General features: G+C 37.4%; 1 protein-coding gene across 4 annotated transcripts; it reads left to right on the top strand.

Annotated features, from left to right (window-relative positions):
* Positions 1-405: 405 nt before the first annotated feature.
* On the top strand, positions 406-17,124 carry parvb (parvin, beta). Of its 4 annotated transcripts, none has more exons than XM_054619682.1 (13): positions 406-689; positions 8,361-8,450; positions 9,018-9,088; positions 9,221-9,323; positions 11,254-11,394; positions 11,747-11,862; positions 12,333-12,391; positions 12,518-12,537; positions 12,678-12,739; positions 12,865-12,933; positions 13,188-13,289; positions 13,392-13,464; positions 15,179-17,124. In XM_054619682.1, exons 1-13 carry the CDS (start codon positions 575-577, stop codon positions 15,253-15,255), a joined length of 1,098 nt encoding a protein of 365 aa, XP_054475657.1. In that variant the 5' UTR covers positions 406-574; the 3' UTR covers positions 15,256-17,124. The 4 variants fall into 4 exon arrangements, with proteins under 4 accessions (XP_054475657.1, XP_054475659.1, XP_054475658.1 ...); XM_054619684.1 differs by lacking the exon at positions 406-689 and adding an exon at positions 3,921-3,991; XM_054619683.1 differs by lacking the exon at positions 406-689 and adding an exon at positions 5,774-5,930.
* Positions 17,125-17,606: the final 482 nt, after the last annotated feature.

The following is a 17,606-nucleotide window of genomic DNA, read 5'->3' as shown; positions in this document are numbered from 1 at the left end:
AATGTTTGAACGCAGGACTTTAACTTGTAATTACTCCATTTTTATAGTGTAGCACTACTACTTAATTGATCACAATACTTCTACCTCTTAGAGAATCTGAGCTCTTATAAGATTTTGGAGGATTTTCAACTGCATTTCACGGTCTTCATTTATTGAAAAGCTCAGAATGCTAAATTGAAGTTAGTTCCCCTCCACTATTTATTTATTTATTCTCATATTTTACATTAAATAGATAAGATCATTATGTATGCTTAGGATGATACAATCTATTTTTTCACACCAGACTTTATAAACTCTGTTCCTCATCCTGCCATTAGGGGGCGCTGTGGGATGACCCCGTCAGTAAACATTGGAGCAGATGAAGCAGTGAACACATGTGAATCATTCCTCTGTGATGATGCTGGTCAGGCGCTGCTGCCTTCTGTCTGCTGCGGTCTAGCCGGTGAATTTGGTGGCTTTTTGGATCTTACACCGGTGCCTTGAACGCATCACAGGGAGGAGTGACATTAATAACAAACATAAGAGAGAAAAGAGAGAGAGAGAAAGAGAGCACGTAAACGCATCACACTGAAGGATGTCTGGGACTGCCAACACTAGTGCGAGCCCGCAGTCTGCGAAAATGAAAAAGGACGAATCTTTCCTCGGGAAATTAGGAGGAACCCTGGCACGGAGGAAAAAGTCTAAAGAAGGTATGTGCATTTAAAAAAAAAAATAAAAAATATGATATTCTAATATGAAAGGCCTATTTTTATTTGTTTTCCCTTGTTGGTGTTTCTGTCCATGGTGCTGCAATCACATGATGCGCTATTAAAATACTCTCCTCTGGGACATCACTGGCACTTTAATCATGATCATGCACACATTTATTAAAACATATGAAGACATTTATCCTGCTGTGTTTATCTGAACAAATGTTGTTATCTGGCAGAATGTTTAATTTAAATCTTCCCATCATTTAATTATGGGTTCAATCATTAACACACTTTTTGTTTTATAGTTCTTTCAAGTGAATAAAGGAGAGGCCAGACAAAGTCCTCTTAGCAGCTCCACAGGCATTTAACATGAGGTGATGAATATAAATAGATCATAGAGTCATTTGTGACTGGAATGCAAGGTTATGGAGATATGAGGATGACTCTGCTCTCACTGTGTTTCAGTTTTCTAAACTCTTTCTCTTACTTATTGTCCTACTTTTCTAACTAGTTGGCCAAACTATTTTCTTCCTCCCCCCACCAAAGGCCAGACACTGTGTGGTGAGACAGACAGCTGCAAGGTTTAGTGTGTGTGTGTGTGTGTGTGTGTGTGTGTGTGTGTGTGTGTGTGTGTGTGTGTGTGTGTGTGTGTGTGTGTGTGTGTGTGTGTGTGTGTGTGTGTGTGTGTCTGCACTGTGTGTGTGCTCTCAGCCATGTGTTTGTAATCTCCATTAAAGGAGGTCCACCAGCAGGAGGACGTAGACATACAGTAGTAATTGTTTAGGAGCCTCATATATTTTAAATTCCATACCTCTCATCTGAAAGACAAACAAGGGGGTTTAACAGTTTAATCTGAATCAAACTGGTCAAATTAAATTTGTAGTTTAGCCTCTGAAGTTATTTTTTTTGCAGCCAAACGTCAAAACCCAAATATGTCAGCATGAATTGATACAGGACACATATCAGATCTGAAACAATAAGTCTGATTGACGTTAGTCCATATGTTAAGAACTCTGGTTCCTGGTTCTTGGAATGTGGAATTGTCGCTTTATGTTTTCATATTATTGTAAATGAAACATAACAAAAAATGCAGTTTGTCACCTTCGTCTCTGGGCCACATACAGTTTCTGTTATTATACTATTATTGACTCAATGATGAACAGAAAAATGAGCTGATAAAGAAAAGAGTAGTGAGTTGCAGCCTTAATATATATGTGTGTGTAATAATACTGTCATGCCAGACAGTAAGGTGGTTTTTTTCTAACCTTAAAGCTGCTTCAGGGTTTAACAGAGAAACCTGCAGACAGCTCAGCTCAGCGAGTTAATTAGATGATAACTGGGAGTTGTATCCCTGGTTTAATGAGGAAACGAGAATAATCGTCTTCCTGCTGAAGCCTGTGCTTAAAGCTTCACTGAAACCAGTTGTATAGATTTTCTCTTGGTTAAAATAACTTGGTACACAGTTAACATAGACCAGCATTTCTCAGAACGATGTCCCAAAACTCTTATGACCCCTTAAGATACAGAGTTGTGAGGTTGTTTTTACAAATTGGAGGATAGTGTATGTTTTCATATAGAAAGAACAGCTTAGAAATTACGATATACCTGAGTTTCAAACCTATCAACACCAATCCAACTACAACTAAAATGATTAGTTGCGCAGTTGATTGTCCAACAATGCATAGTTCTGTTGTTTTTAAAGCAAAGGGCGCAAATATTGCTGGTTCCAGCTTCTCAGAAAACGAGGATTTTCTGCTTTTATTTGTCTCTATTGTAGTTTATTGAATATATTTTTAGACAGTTGGTGAAACAAAATATGCAATTTGAAGACGTCACTTAGCCGCCACTATGGACAGTGATCCTTGAACAACAATGAATCGCTGAAATAAACTGCACCTTAAGTGTAATGATAATGAAAATATGAATTAGTTATAGCCCAAATTCAACATTTATATATCAGTCTTGATATATGATATAATCATATATCAGTATTGATATAAGAATGACTTGTTAGAGCTAGGCTAGCAGTTTCTACCCGCATTCACTCTTTGAGCTAAGCTAGGCTAACCTCGTCCTATAACGCACCGATATTAATCCTTCTCATCTGGCTCTGGGGAGCACAATTTTCCCAAAATGATTCTATAAAGAATCCTCCACATATGTTTATTTTTTTTGCCCAAATTTCGATTTTCGATCAGGTTTGTCAGGACGCCTCTCATAGTATATCTGGGGCAGACTTTAGGAGATGTAAAACTGGAGAAAGGGAAACTTGTGATCTGAGAAGCCTTAAGCATTTCTCCTTTGGGCTATTATGTAATGAATGATACAAAAACAAAAACACTTTTCTTTTATTTGTCAACCTCTAGCGTATCTTTAAAACCCCCTTGGTTGTCCCCAGCTCTTCATTTTCCCAACATATAGTTAACATAAGTCAGAGCTGAAGGTAATAGAGTCTGCAGTGAGGACAGAGGGGAATCCCAAAGCCTCTGTCTGTGTGTCTGAGTGCAGCTTGTGAGAGTGTAGTGCCCCTGTGTGGTCAAAGTGGATTAAAGCCCAGCTGATAAACAAGTTACTTTGAAGGTAAAGCCAATCTCTGCAATGTTGGAATTAGAAATCAGTATAATGGGATAAAAGCATGTGAGGTTTAGTCCTTGGTAATGGAGGCCTCAAATGTTGCTGCTGCAGTTGTTGTGGTTTCTGTTTTGGGTGCGGTACACCACACCCAAATGTAACTTTATGTATTCTTGAAGAGGAACACCCAAGAATGATGAGTTGCCGCTTGAAAAGTTGCTTCATGTTTGATGATTAATCATTAATAACTGAATTGCGCCTCTAAGAAAGGGACTCATGGTTCCTTTAGTCGTGTTAACACTCCATAGCAACCACATGTGCAGGGTTTAGTTCAGCATTAAGCACTTAAACCCTCCTCTTCTTCTTGTTCTATCAGTGATGGGATGGAAATTGTTTCCTCAGGCCATTCAAAACAGCATAAAGGAACTTTTTTTTTTTTTTTTTTTTTTTTTTTTTTTTTTTTAAACAGCCCAGATGCCCCCATGTTCATGTCTCTTTCTGTATCCTGATAAACTGAAAGGAAGTCTGCATTTCTCTGACAAGGCTCAACTCCCTTTGTCAGCAACAGGCAGTGCTGCACCAGTGATAGTTTAGTAAAACAAAAAAAACATGTTTTTGCTTTATAAGGACGGAGAGGTCACACCCCCGCTGTATTATCTCAGGGTGAAGAATACTTACTCTCTGTAAATACAAAATATAACGTAGACACAGGATGGATGCTGATAATAGTAAGTCATCTGTTTATTGTTCACTTCATATACTTTTATTATTGTAACTACTTTTACATAGCTATCAAAAATAGACTGATGAGAGAGTACATCATGCAGTAATTAATGTATTGACAATATATGACAATATATATTTTTACTGTTGTTTATACTGTTGGGAAAAATATAGCATCTTCATGCAAATACTTTACAAATATATGAAAAAAATCCAAATCGAGGGTAAATGTTATAATTCTATTAGTAGCCATTATCCAGGAGATTCACCGATATTTTAAATTTATCCAAAAAAGGAAAGAAGCTATTTGTTGTTTCAAGAAATTATGCAACTAAAATGTCAAATAAAATAAAGTGAATTTTAAAACATAAAAGCTGAAATAGTGTTGACCGATTTTAGCTTATTAATATGGGCTGCTGTCATATATTGACCAATATTGTAACAAGGAAATGCAGTAGAGAAATGCTGAAGATACATTTGACATTTATCAGAGAGCCCTTAAATGTTTACTTTTCAACCGGGAAGTCCCACTCAGTAAGTATTTTAGTCAAAATTCTTAAAAACTGTAACTGTAAACACGTTTAAAAGACAATTACAGGAAATATTTACGTATGTTATGTCTTTATGTGAGAAAAAAATAAATAATCTTTGCACATATGTCTTTCTACTAAACTCTCAAACATCATTATCTGTATCTAATTATCCAACATTTGACTCCCTCCATTTTTTGACAAAAAACTAGTAGAAATACAATGTGGAGAACACAGAATTACAACACAACAAGGGAATTAAGTACATAAGAAATACTTATCTATAAATAATGTGTAAAAATAGTTAATATCTGCTGAAAGCCCCCTGTGGAACACACTCAGTGTCTCTGTCATCTCCTGGCTGCTGTTGACTCATTGGTGCCTGTGTTGGTGTAAATAACCGGGGCTATATTTAAGTTCCGGCCTGTCTTGTCCATACTGCTGCATTATTTATATCCACCACGGAGAACCCCCCCACCCCCCGCGGGAGCAGTGGAACCAAACAGACGAGGTCGATTTCAATCTGCTTTACGCTGTTGTTTATGATGCAGACTGATTACACTGAGAACACTCTGAAGCAAAAACACATCTGACCATACATACGCTGCTGCTGTTCTCTTGTGTCCCTTCCCATAACGGTTTGTAAAAAAAGAAAAAACCCACTGGCATTCATTTGTGCAATGAAGCCGTATTGGATAAATGTTCTGGACTGCAGGCTTAGATTTGTATTGAATTAGTTTAATTCTGTTAACAGGAATACAGCCGCTGCCTGATTGATTGTCCGCTGCAGCAAAACATATTAAAGGCTCCTTTCACATGCTTAGAAACATCCTTGCAAACAACCCCATTCGCTTGTATTGCTGTGAAATTACTAGACTGCAATTTAAACAGTCAGTTAGAGAAACAAAAACCTGCACAGACATTTATATGCATTTATATTGAGATTGAAATGAAAGGATACCTGTCACAGGTCAGTGAAGTTTGTCCTGTGTCCACTCTTAAACAGCCCAGAGGTTACCGGTGTTGAGTCGATTTTGTGCGTTTATGTCCAGTGTGGACCTTCCTGTCCCAACACACACACACACACACACACACACACACACACACACACACACACACACACACACACACACACACACACACACACACACACACACACACACACACACACACACACACACCCCTCAGCGTCTCCTGTAACTGGACCGCAGACGTTTGGGTGGAGGGTTGTGACAGAAATAAACACGTGATTACGCCCCCTGCCACTGCTCAGTCCCACCGACTACCATTCACACACACATATACACACTCTCCTGCGTATTCTACCTTGAGCTCGCTGCCATCGTAGGGAACCCGGCGACTTATAGCGTGGACATGGCGGGGCTGCTGTGTGGGACCAAGAGGAAGAAACAAGGTACATTTGGTGTTTGGCTTTGAGGAACTTGGGAGTGGAAATGGGGAAGCAGGACCTGTTACCTTAGTTCAACTGCAGGTTCACATCCAGCAATGTGTTGTGTCGATTGTTGTAAGAGATCATCAAGATATAAGTAGTCACTACTTAACTAACAGAATCGACTGCGTGTGTCTTTGTGAGGGTTCCTGGTATATTTCTGGACCGGTGGGTGAGAGTCATTTTATTTCTATAAAGCACCCTGCAGAAATCTGTCGTAGTGAATTCATTATATCGTGTAATTTGACCGTTTTCACCCTCGTTTTACTCGACTCTTGTGTGAAGTGCCGGCAGCAGTAATGCAGTCAGATGGACTCGGTGGGAGTAAGCAGCACAATTATGATGAAATGCAGCAAGCTTGCTATGTAATTACAGAAAAAAACTGCTGATCTGTAGAGAGATAGTTGATATTCTGCTCTTTATAAGGAGGCAGAATCAGATAGGAAATCTGTGGGGACCCCTTCTCCCGGGGTAATTATGTCTCAGTACATGCTTTGAAGTTCAGATTTTGTCCAGATTGTATCATAAACACAACAGCGCCAGACTTTCTGTTATTATATCATCCATTAGAAACATCTATTTTACATATTTTTAATTTGAAAACGAGCTCAAAGTGCAGCCATTAGTTCTTCTCGCAGGTTTTATAAATAGCAAAGTCAATGAAATGACGGATTTGAGGACCATTGATTGAAGTTCAGCTTGTTGCTGGTCGTACAAATCGAAATGCAGGATGATGAAAGCGATGTGTCCATTAGGGGAAGAAAGCCTTTGAATCCCTGTGGTGTCTTTCAAGTCAGAAGTAAAAGCATCTCACTGGAAATTGATTTTATTTGATGCCCGACTCAAAGTGCGTGTTAGTTTTCTGTTACTTTGTGTGTCTGGTGCACCTTAAATCAACATAAATGTCCCCAGTTTTATGCTAAATTATCATTTTAATCATATTTTTAAAATGTTGTATGTTTACATCGGTAAAATAGTGTCAAGAAACATGCTTAGATTACTTTGTTTTTGAGTTGATGGACACTGCTGCCCTTGAGTGTAATCTGTGGTGGGAAAGAATGAGCCTCACATGGGTGGAGAACATTTAGGAAGTGACAGACGTGTGATGGCCCACGCTGCAGCTCAAAATCCCTGGACTTTCTGCAAATCAGCGTGACAGTGCACTTCTTGCAGAATCCCCATCAGCACAATATGGCACATTACGAGGAATGAACAGGTGGAATATAATTTTTAATATACATTTACTTTATATTAAAGAATTGTGAGTTTAATTATTCCACCTACGAATTGTCTGACCTGGGTTGGATTACAAAGTATAAAATAGAAAAGTTAATAATCTAAATGAATAATAATAATAATGATAACAACAATGATACTAATAATGATAATAATACCAATAATAATAATAATAATAATAATAATACCAATAATAGTGATAAACTCTGATTATGACTAATAAACTATTTCAAATTATGCATACAATGAAATACATAGTGCTTAGATAAAAGCAAATATGTCTTTTGACTTTTACAAGATAAATACAGTGAAACAGAATATATATTAAAAAAAAAACATTTTCTTGAGAAATCACTGTTTAAAAGATGTGTCTTAAAGAGTACCAGTCCAAGTAAGTATTGCACATATATAACATTGTCTGACTCATGATGGACATTTAAAAAGAAAGATGGAAATATATGACATTTCCCACAATGCAGGTCGACCACTAGCAGTTTGTTTGTTAATTCAGGTGTGATATGCTATAGCGCCTAATGTAAATCTAATCTAAAGCAGCTACTCTCAAGCAGAGATGAGGAGCCGGCTACAGAGGTCTGGTAAAGTCACGTCTTTCTGATGCCACAACTCCAGATTTCTGTTTTTAAACTTGTAGTCTTCAGCCCCAACCAACGGTGACATTTATCAGACTCCAAAAAGGCTTCATACAGCAACAACCGTAAAATCGGTGGAGTTCCCCTGTAAGGGTCTGGTTTAAGTGTCCACAGATTTAGAGAAACCTTTATGAATGCCATTGTGTTCAGCTCTTACTGTCACAGACACTAACTAGAGTAAAGTGGTGGTGGAGTGACTGAGTAAGTGTCTGTAGAGGAGGAGCAGGTGCCACAAATTGACACCAAATCGACACTTTCACCTCAAGGGGAATTTTTCACTAATACTGCTACCAGTGACTGGTTTTTCTTTCCCACGGTCTCAGCCTGCCTTTCTTTCTTGCTATACTCAGAAAATGAAAATACAATAAATGCTCTTTCCGGACACATTTTGTTTCTTTCCAGTAACTTAAAAGCAGAACTAACAATCAAGTCTTTTTTTGTTGTTGATTTTTTTTTTTATTGAATAAGCTGTGCCTGGTTTTCTTTATCTTTCTTGTTTTCTTACCAGTGAGTGATCTCCATGAGGAAGGAAAGAATGCCATCAACGCTCCCATGCTTCCCACAGGGACAGACATCCATCCTGAGGACACACTTATGGGTATAAACACACATAAACACACATATGCACATGTGAAGAACATCATATTTAGAAATGAAACTACATCTTTTATGCCAAAAGTACTATTATTGCCTGAATGTGTGAAATGTGTAACTTTATGGCCAGAGGTCGCAGTGTTGTTCATACTGCAGTTGCATTTCAAATATTTTCAACTTCCCTAAACTTTTGCGTATCACTATCGGAGGTTACTGAGGAGGATAATATGAATATGTTGACATGTGTTGCCATTGAGTAATGGAGACTTTGACAGTGGAGGAGCAGGAAATGGAAGTGGTTGGAGGGGAGACGCCTTCATTCTCAGTCACCATGAGAATCACTGATGAAGTGAGGGCGAAGGGAACATTGTGTGTGTGTGCGTGTGCGTGCGTGTGTGTGTGTGTGTGTGTGTGTGTGTGTGTGTGTGTGTGTGGCTGTAGTTCTGTATTTTATGTGAGACAAAAAAGTATGTCTGCATTCAGAGTGGGAGATAAGTGGGTAGGAAATGAAACGGGATATTTGAGTGTCACCAGGAATGTCTTCATTTTTTTCTCACATTATCTCAACCAGAGGAAAACGCTGAGAGGATCATGTTGGACCCAACATCGCGGGAAAATCTTAAATTTAAAGATCTGCTCAAGGTAGTCTGGGATCATATTTAGTGCACAAGCGTCACATCTCTTCACCACAATCAGAGCAGTAAACTATATGAAGATACAGTACATAGAAGAAGTTTGGCTGTAGGTTTTTATTTTGTTGTCATTTGATTCCAGGTCCTGATTGACTGGATCAACAGTGAGTTGGAGGAAGACAGGATCATAGTCAAAGACCTGGAGGAGGACTGTTATGATGGACAGGTGCTCCAGAAGTTATTTGGTGAGAAATTAGTTTATTTGGCATCACAGCTCTCACAGCGTAACTATCCACTGAGCTTCTTGTGGCCTTCAACTTGCATGTACCAATATAAAAAATCAGCAGAGAATTTAATTTCTGCACTCTGTCAGCACTAAGTTATAGAATATTAAATGTGAAACAACACCATATTTAAATTAGAGCAACAGGCTGTACCATCCAATTGGAGAAGGAGTCAATTAACAACAATTTACACATTTTTATTTGCAGCGTGTTGCTTTATTATAAAGATGTTTTTGGTTCATATTGTCAGTTTAATGTTTGACTAAGGTTTATGACCAAAACATAGCAATTGTAGTACACTCAGTGCTGACAGTGAGCACCAATTCAATACTTCATTTTGCATGAATTCATTTATTGATGCACCTGTATCCCAGCTGTTCAATTAACAATACTTCATTTGGGGTTTTAGCAGTAAATTAGCAGTAGTGAGTATCTTGCATAAAATAATTATGACTGCTATTAACAACATTCACTCACAACCTTTTTTTCATTTTATAGTAGATTATCCACCTCAGTTAATAACATGTTAAAATGCTGATTTTTGCACACTCCAGTTTCCACAGTGATGAATGTGCATTCAGTGTGTTTGGTCTGTAAGGGGCTTCCCCCTTATGTCTGTCATCTGTTACAGCAGGCTGACAACATTTTCAGACTCCACCTACATGTAGACACCGCATGCTACAACTACTAAGTTAAAACTTCCCCACCCTGCCAAGTAAAAACAAAACATTAAAACCAAAACCCTACAAGAATATTTATCGATGACACTTTACCGAGTACGTTGGACAAAAGCATCCACTACTGTCAAATGAATATAATGTAATGTCATTGCAACAGTAACAGTTATAAACACAACATTTTAATGATAACATTTGCAGTTATTGATGTTTTTAGTGGTTATACATCACACATGTATCTGTTGGTAGCAGAACTCTGTCTTCCTGAGTGTCCGTGTTGATTTCTTTCACTTCAATTTTCTATGGCATTTCTAAATAGAACATGTATTTCTTGTATGTTGATTCTTAAATTCTAAAACTGAGCTCTCATTTAATTTTTTTTTATCTCCACACAAACACCAGCTTATTATTGCAGCCTGGCAAAATGTCTTATCCGCTGTCAAACACGTGCAAAAGTAAAACATCAAGAAATAGCATGTTCAATTTCAAAAGCCAGGTAGTACAACACAGGAGTGACATTTGGTTGCACATGTTGCAGAAGTACTAGAACAACAACTAAAACACAGCAGGAAGCATTTTGTTCAGTGAAGTGTGATTTTCTTAATTTCTGTTGAAGCCCTTTTTAGTTTTCACACTGTTTGTTCACAGTTACACCTTCTGTTCTCTCAGTCTTTTATTGCATCAGTGCCCAATTTAGATTTCCTTTCTCTGTCAGTGTTGCTTGTTTCTTTATATCTATATATATATATATATATATATATTTTTTTATATATATATTTATATATATATATTTCAACACACACGCTTGAGATAAGCTTCCTAAATCCTCTGTCTTACTATTGCTTAGAGCAGAGAATCTTTGTAGTCTGCAGCCGCCACATTTGTACATTTTCAAGATCATCATGTCCTTGTTTTCAAACAAACAAAATCCAAACTAATGCAGGCATGAATTATTGTGTTTTTTTCTGTGTGAATCACTTCTGTAACTTTTGTCTTTTATGTAAATGAAGGCCTCTTTTCACAGGATGTCTTCCCATTTTTAATCTGAATACGAGTTCCTCTCATTTTATTCAAACATTGCATGCTTGCTAGAGTATAACTGTTCACACAATACTACAGCTTGATGGAAACAATTAATCATGATTTTCATATGTGTATGGAAAGTCTTTCCCTGTGTGTTTGAGCTGATATCCAATCTCCCCTGTTGTTGACAGAAAAGCTGTCAGGTCGGAAGCTGAACGTGGCAGAGGTGACCCAGTCAGAGATCGGACAAAAGCAGAAGCTTCAGACTGTTTTGGAGGCCGTCAACGAACTGCTGCGGCCTCACGGCTGGACTATTGAGTGGAGTGTGGACTGTGAGTTTAACATTGACTTCAGGGATTTGCTGCTTAAACTGCTACCCCAGCAATTAAGTTGTGTTCTTCTTAAAACCTTAGGGATCACGCAGGAGACAGAATTAAAAAGGAATGGTTAAAATTTTAGCAAAAGAGATTTCTTGAGAAATCTCGACTTTTAGTTGCTGTTACGGGTCACGCTTTAAAATTGCTCCTTCTTTTCCCATAATGCAACTCAATTGCATCTTTCTAAGTTTATGCACCCTTTAAACTCTCTCAAAAACCTTTGATCTTGAGAAAATGTCTTGCATCATTATGTTAGCTTGCAGTGTGCAAAGAGCTGACTGTCCTCTCTTATGCTTTACTTTCTCAGCTATCCATTCAAAGAACCTGGTGTCTATTGTCTATCTGCTGGTGTCTCTCGCGATGCACTTCCAGGCGCCCATCAGGCTGCCGGAGCACGTCTCTGTGAAGGTGGTGGTCGTCAAGGTAAAGTGGCTCATCAACCTCACACAGGGTTGGCATTCATTATCATTATGTGCAATGACGCAGGGCTGGATATGGAGGTGTAAAGTTATTTTTACTAATTCATTTTAACTTTATTTAACCCTTACTGAGATTAAAAATCTTTCCTTCAAGATTGGCAGCATATATGTGCAACAATGTGATAACATACAACAGATAATGCAAAATATGCCTCAAAATTGGAATTTAACATAAATGTGTTGATAAAATCACAAATGACATTTCTAATACAATAAGGTCATCTTAGAAACTGCCTAAATGTAAACTTTAACAACCCATGAAACCATTAAAATAACAAAAACCCATCCAAAACAATGATACAATGAGGCTAACACATAATAGTGATAGATAGTATAGTGTCATTTTATTGATAAATGTTTCACTCCTCTATCAGTATTTGTTTTGAATGAAGCATTTTGATTTTGTTTGAGCAGAAACGAGAGGGAATCCTGCAGACTGCTCTTGTGACCAAGGAGCTGACGAGCACCACAGAGTAAGAGCTTGATGATTGTCTCCACAATCATCCTCCTTTTTAAATAAATGCTCTAATTTAAAGTATTAATAATGTTTATTGTAGTATAAAGTATTACTGAATATTTGTCTCTCATTTGTTTTCCAGAATGATGATGGGACGGTTTGGTGAGTCCAAGACACATTTCACTTTAATGTTTTATGGAAATCTATCTTTACCTTACTTTTCTTATCTAAGAATTTACCATACTGTCAAACTGTTACTTTAATTGTTCATTACCTTTTCATTTTTTTCTTTCTTACAACAGAGAGGGATGCATTTGACACACTGTTGGATCACGCACCGGACAAGCTCAACGTGGTGAAAACGGTATTTAAGACCTTGTCTTTGCATGATAATTTAACAATGATATATATAATAGATTGCATAATAATAATGATAATAATATGATTATACTGCAAAAAAGATTAATAGTTCATTGATCCTGTTACCAGTCTCTCATCACCTTCGTGAACAAACACCTGAACAAGCTGAACCTGGAAGTTAATGAGTTGGAATCTCAGGTAAGAGATTTAATAGTTTATCTACAGACTCACAGTCCAAGGAATTATTAAAAATATCATTAGTTTGTATTATATTAAATATTTCCATTCTCCCATCATCCCTCTATTCGCATGCACAATTTTATTTTTCAAATACATACAGTATAATCCAATCTGATTTGCTTATGCAGTTTTAATATTGTATGTGCTATAAATTGTTATGCAGTCTGTATATGTTTATGCCTGCATATGTATTTATTTATGTATGTGTCCAGTTCGCTGATGGCGTGTACCTGATATTGCTGATGGGGCTGCTAGAGGACTACTTTGTCCCTCTGTACAACTTCTTCCTCACTCCTGAGAACTTCGAACAGAAGGTGATCACACCCTCAAAAAGTGACATTTGTCGGTCAAATGGGAAGATTTTTAGCAACTCATCGTTACATTGAGCTTCACCGCTGTGTCCCCCCCGTCCTCAGGTCCACAATGTGGCGTTCGCCTTTGAGCTGATGCAGGATGGAGGCCTGAAGAAACCCAAAGCCAGACCAGAAGGTATTTTATATACATTGTTACAAGATCAGATAAATTATATTTTAATGGAGGCTGACTGAGACTATGAGTCTCTTCCACTGAATGGGGCTATTTAAAGAGGGTGTTTAATGGTTGATGTCTTACAGAAGCAGTCATATTAAAGGTTGTCCAGTAGATGGAGACTTTGTCTTACCCTTAAACTCTAATACTGGATTGACGGTGCTGAGTTCATTCTGCCCTGAGCTACACGTTTGAATAAACCATCCTGTTCTTTTTAAAGAGAGCCTAAACTTAAAGAATCAAAATATGATTTATTGGCCTCACGTAGTTATTATGTTGACTATTAGATTATAATTAAGTATTTCCCCTGTTTTTCACAGACACAATTATGCTATACAAACCCCCTGTAGAGTTAGAAATGCTATTACAGGAAAAGCTTTCAGTTATCTAATACACTTGAATGATCGCATACTTTAACTGTAATCAGCATTTGACTCAACTGAAAACATTTAAATTAATAGCAGGTACTGTTGCTCATTTTAATCCACATAATATGATATTGAAAGAATAATGTGTTCAATGTTTTGCTGTGTGACTTTAAATTAAACTGTTAACAGTCAGTACAATCATGTCAGCAACACTTATTTAACTATTCAGTATACTTCTCTTGTATGTACTTATATAATACTAAGGGCTACTTTAAATATTCACGTTTTGCTCCACATTCTTGTCCCATATTTCTCCATATTTCATGTCCCACATTCCAGTTTTTAACCACTTACTTATATTCTGCTTAGTAATGCACTATTCATACTGTTGCTATAGCACTTTTTTACATTTTCTTTGGCATTAATTGATCTTTAAATGTTAATTCCCTGATTTTTATCTCTGCATATCTCTGTTGTATTATAAATGCACTATGCACAGTCCTTGAATATATATCATACTGCTCAATTGTGAATGTGACTATAGATATTTGAATTTAGCACCAGTATGAGCTAACTTTCATAATGTGTGAATATTGTTTACCTCAGCACTGTTTTAATGCTAATGCTTTTCTCTTCAAACATTTTTCTGACTAAGCCAAAATGGAAATTATTTTCTACTATTTTTTTGCAGTAATAGATCAATAAAACTATTATTTTCAAACTGATATTATCTTCCAACTGTGCTGTAGTTATGTGTTATGATTAGCATTCAGTTTGCTGAGGTTTGTGCACATCTGCAGGTTCATTATAAACAAAATGTATCATATCAACAGTGTCAACCAAGCTAACAGGGATATGCAGACGATAAGGAGCCTCTTAGATTAAATGGTAATGCAATATGGCACTGCTGTAACAAAATGATGTCTGCCTAGAATCCCTTAACAAAGACCTAGTTGTGATGATAAATTATAATAAGCAAATAAGCACTGATGTAGTACATCGTGTTACTGATGAAGAGGACTGCTCTCTGTCCTCTCCTGTTAAGAAGTAATACATCATGTGATCTATGATGAGCTATTTTAAGCTTACAAATAACCTTTCAAGGAAAGTAGTCCAACATTTCACAGAAGAAGCTTTTTTGCGTTGTTAACAAGATTTAATGGTAGAACAGCTCATTTATTTTGTGCTTCAGTGTTCCAAGGATCAATTTTTAATCATATAAGATTAGTTTAGGTGCATGTAAAATATCTTATTTTCCATCCTGAAACTAACTAAAGATCTCTGCTGTATCCATTTTTGTTTTCCAGATGTTGTCAACCTGAACCTAAAATCCACCCTCAGAGTCCTCTACAACCTGTTCACCAACTACAAAAACTCTGAGTGAACTTTTCCAGTTTCACCCCCATGATATTACTTTTGTATGCTACCCTGTGCCTGCGCTGATATTATGCGTTACAGTCTGGACACTGGAGGAGACCAACTGGGACTGAAAGTCATCATTATGTGGGACTTATAAAGACCCATAGGGAGTAGCTGGAAAAGGCCCTGAATGTTAGTATTTAATCTTCTCCAAATGTCAGTATTTATTTATTCCTTCCTTGAATGTTAAATTCAACCCAGGAAATCCTGCGACCTTTAGCCTGCATTTGAATACTCAGCTGTCACAGGAATAATGAATGAGGGCAGGATGTCAAATCTGGAAAACATTTCTGTGTTAACTCCAGAATATTTAAGGAAGTTGAAAATGATGTTATATATTATATTGTATCAAAAAAAAAATATATTGTATAAATATTAAAAGAATAGTTATGGGAAAGACACATATTAGCTTTCTTGCCAATAGTTTGATGAGAAGATTGATGCCAAGCTCATGTTTGTATGCTAAATATTAATCTATTATTGGTTTAGCTTAGCAGAAAGACAGGAAACGGGAAAACTAATTGTCTGGTCCTGATCAAAGACAACACAACAAACCAGGTAGAAAGGTTGTGGTACCTTTATTTTATAAGGACATTAGATCCATTAAAACCTATAGATCATTTCCACGGAAATGCATTGCTAGGCAACAGCCTGGGTCCATGTTTGTTTCCATTCAGTCATCTGATGCCATTCACATACACTGGAATAAGGAATGTGGTTTGTAGCACTGCAAAAGGAAATAAACTGGGACCCATTTAGAATGCATATGTTTGACTGAAACAGTCTATATACATTTAAATATGCAAATGTATTTAATGTCTCAGCTGAGATAGGCTCCAGCACCCCTGCGACCCTTAACTGGATAAGCAGGTTACGGAAAATGGATGGATGGAATGGATGTATTTAATGTAGCTCATTAAACAACATCTAATTGCATGAAGTCCACTAGAGTCAAAAGCTTAGATGGACGTTACTGCTACTCTGCTAAACTGATACCGTTAGCAAGAGTTCAGCTTGCTCCATCATGACTGGAATGAGCTCATTTTATTATGGAAGGAAAAAGGTTTTAGTTTAAGCTAAGGCTAGCTGTAACTTTCTCGCCAGCTATCTTTAAGATGGTCTTCATTTATTAATTTACTTCTAGCTTTGAGATGATATAGCTCTTTGTTTTTAGCTAACTACTTGGCAGTCAGTTTCGTTTTAGCTCTGCTTTGGAGAAACAGTTGTTAAAAAACTAAAACTGATCTTAACTCATGACCAGTTCAATATATTTATAATTAATACATTCATTTTGCCTTTTTTTTTTACCCTGCTTCCATCTTAATGCTAAGCTAACTCTTGACAAGCCAGCAAATGAGCATTTTTCCCTAAACTATTCCTTTAAGAAACTTGAAAATGCCATGTATTCTATATTATCTGAAAAGGCTTTGTATATTCTTACTGCGTACTTGACAGCTGCAGGAACTGTGAATGGTCCTTGTCTACTCTGAACTATGCACACCACATCTCAAGCCATATTTTAAAGCCAATGCTGTTGCCTTATGTGCATCGGGCTCTCTCTCCGTCCCTGGAGAGCCCCAGTAAGACTATCTTCGTATTCACCGGCCTTACAGACGAGTCTCCGGGGAGGTCTGGACCTCACACTGCCCTGCTGAAGCTGAGCATTGACCCGCCGTGCAACCTGGAGACCTGCTAAGATACAGTACACGACTTGGCCTGAATTATTAAGAGAGTGGATGAGTCAATCTAAATCTTGCTTGCGCTGGATGTCTCACCCCTGTGTGTGTTTTTTATTTTTATCTTGCTTATCAAGAAATAAACGCCTAAAATCAAACTGAATGAGAATTTCATTATGTCTCTTATTTGTGTGATAGGTGAGATTTGCTTCGGCTTTTGAGCGAGATTGGCTTTGGAACAGCCAATTCCTGCAATTTGGGTTTCGCTAAAGGAATTATGGGTTTATTTTAGACCGTTATTTTCTTGTCTCATTCCTTTGTTGCTATGGTAACCTTCCACATCCCCCAAATTGCCCCTTCGTCTGGCTGATGGGTGGTCTTTTTTTTCCTATTCTTCAACTAGACTGGTGCGCATGCAGAGCTTTTTGTTGTGTTGTCTCTATCTCTTTCTTTCTTTCTTTTTGTTGTTGTTTGTTGGAGAATGGAGAAGGCTGGAGACCAGACAACAGCGAATTGATCCGGTCACAGATGGAGATGTGTGAGTGGTTCAGGCCTCTGAGCGTCACGTTTCTCTCGGCTCTCCTGAAGCGTGGTTTTCCAAACAATTCATTTGCGCCAAAGAGCCTTCCCTATTTTCTTT

The sequence above is a fragment of the Anoplopoma fimbria genome, chromosome 19, assembly GCF_027596085.1.
Source record: "Anoplopoma fimbria isolate UVic2021 breed Golden Eagle Sablefish chromosome 19, Afim_UVic_2022, whole genome shotgun sequence".
Taxonomy (NCBI): Eukaryota; Metazoa; Chordata; class Actinopteri; order Perciformes; family Anoplopomatidae; genus Anoplopoma; species Anoplopoma fimbria.
Note: the sequence above shows the minus strand (reverse complement) of the source record. Positions and strands in the feature narration are given on the sequence as shown.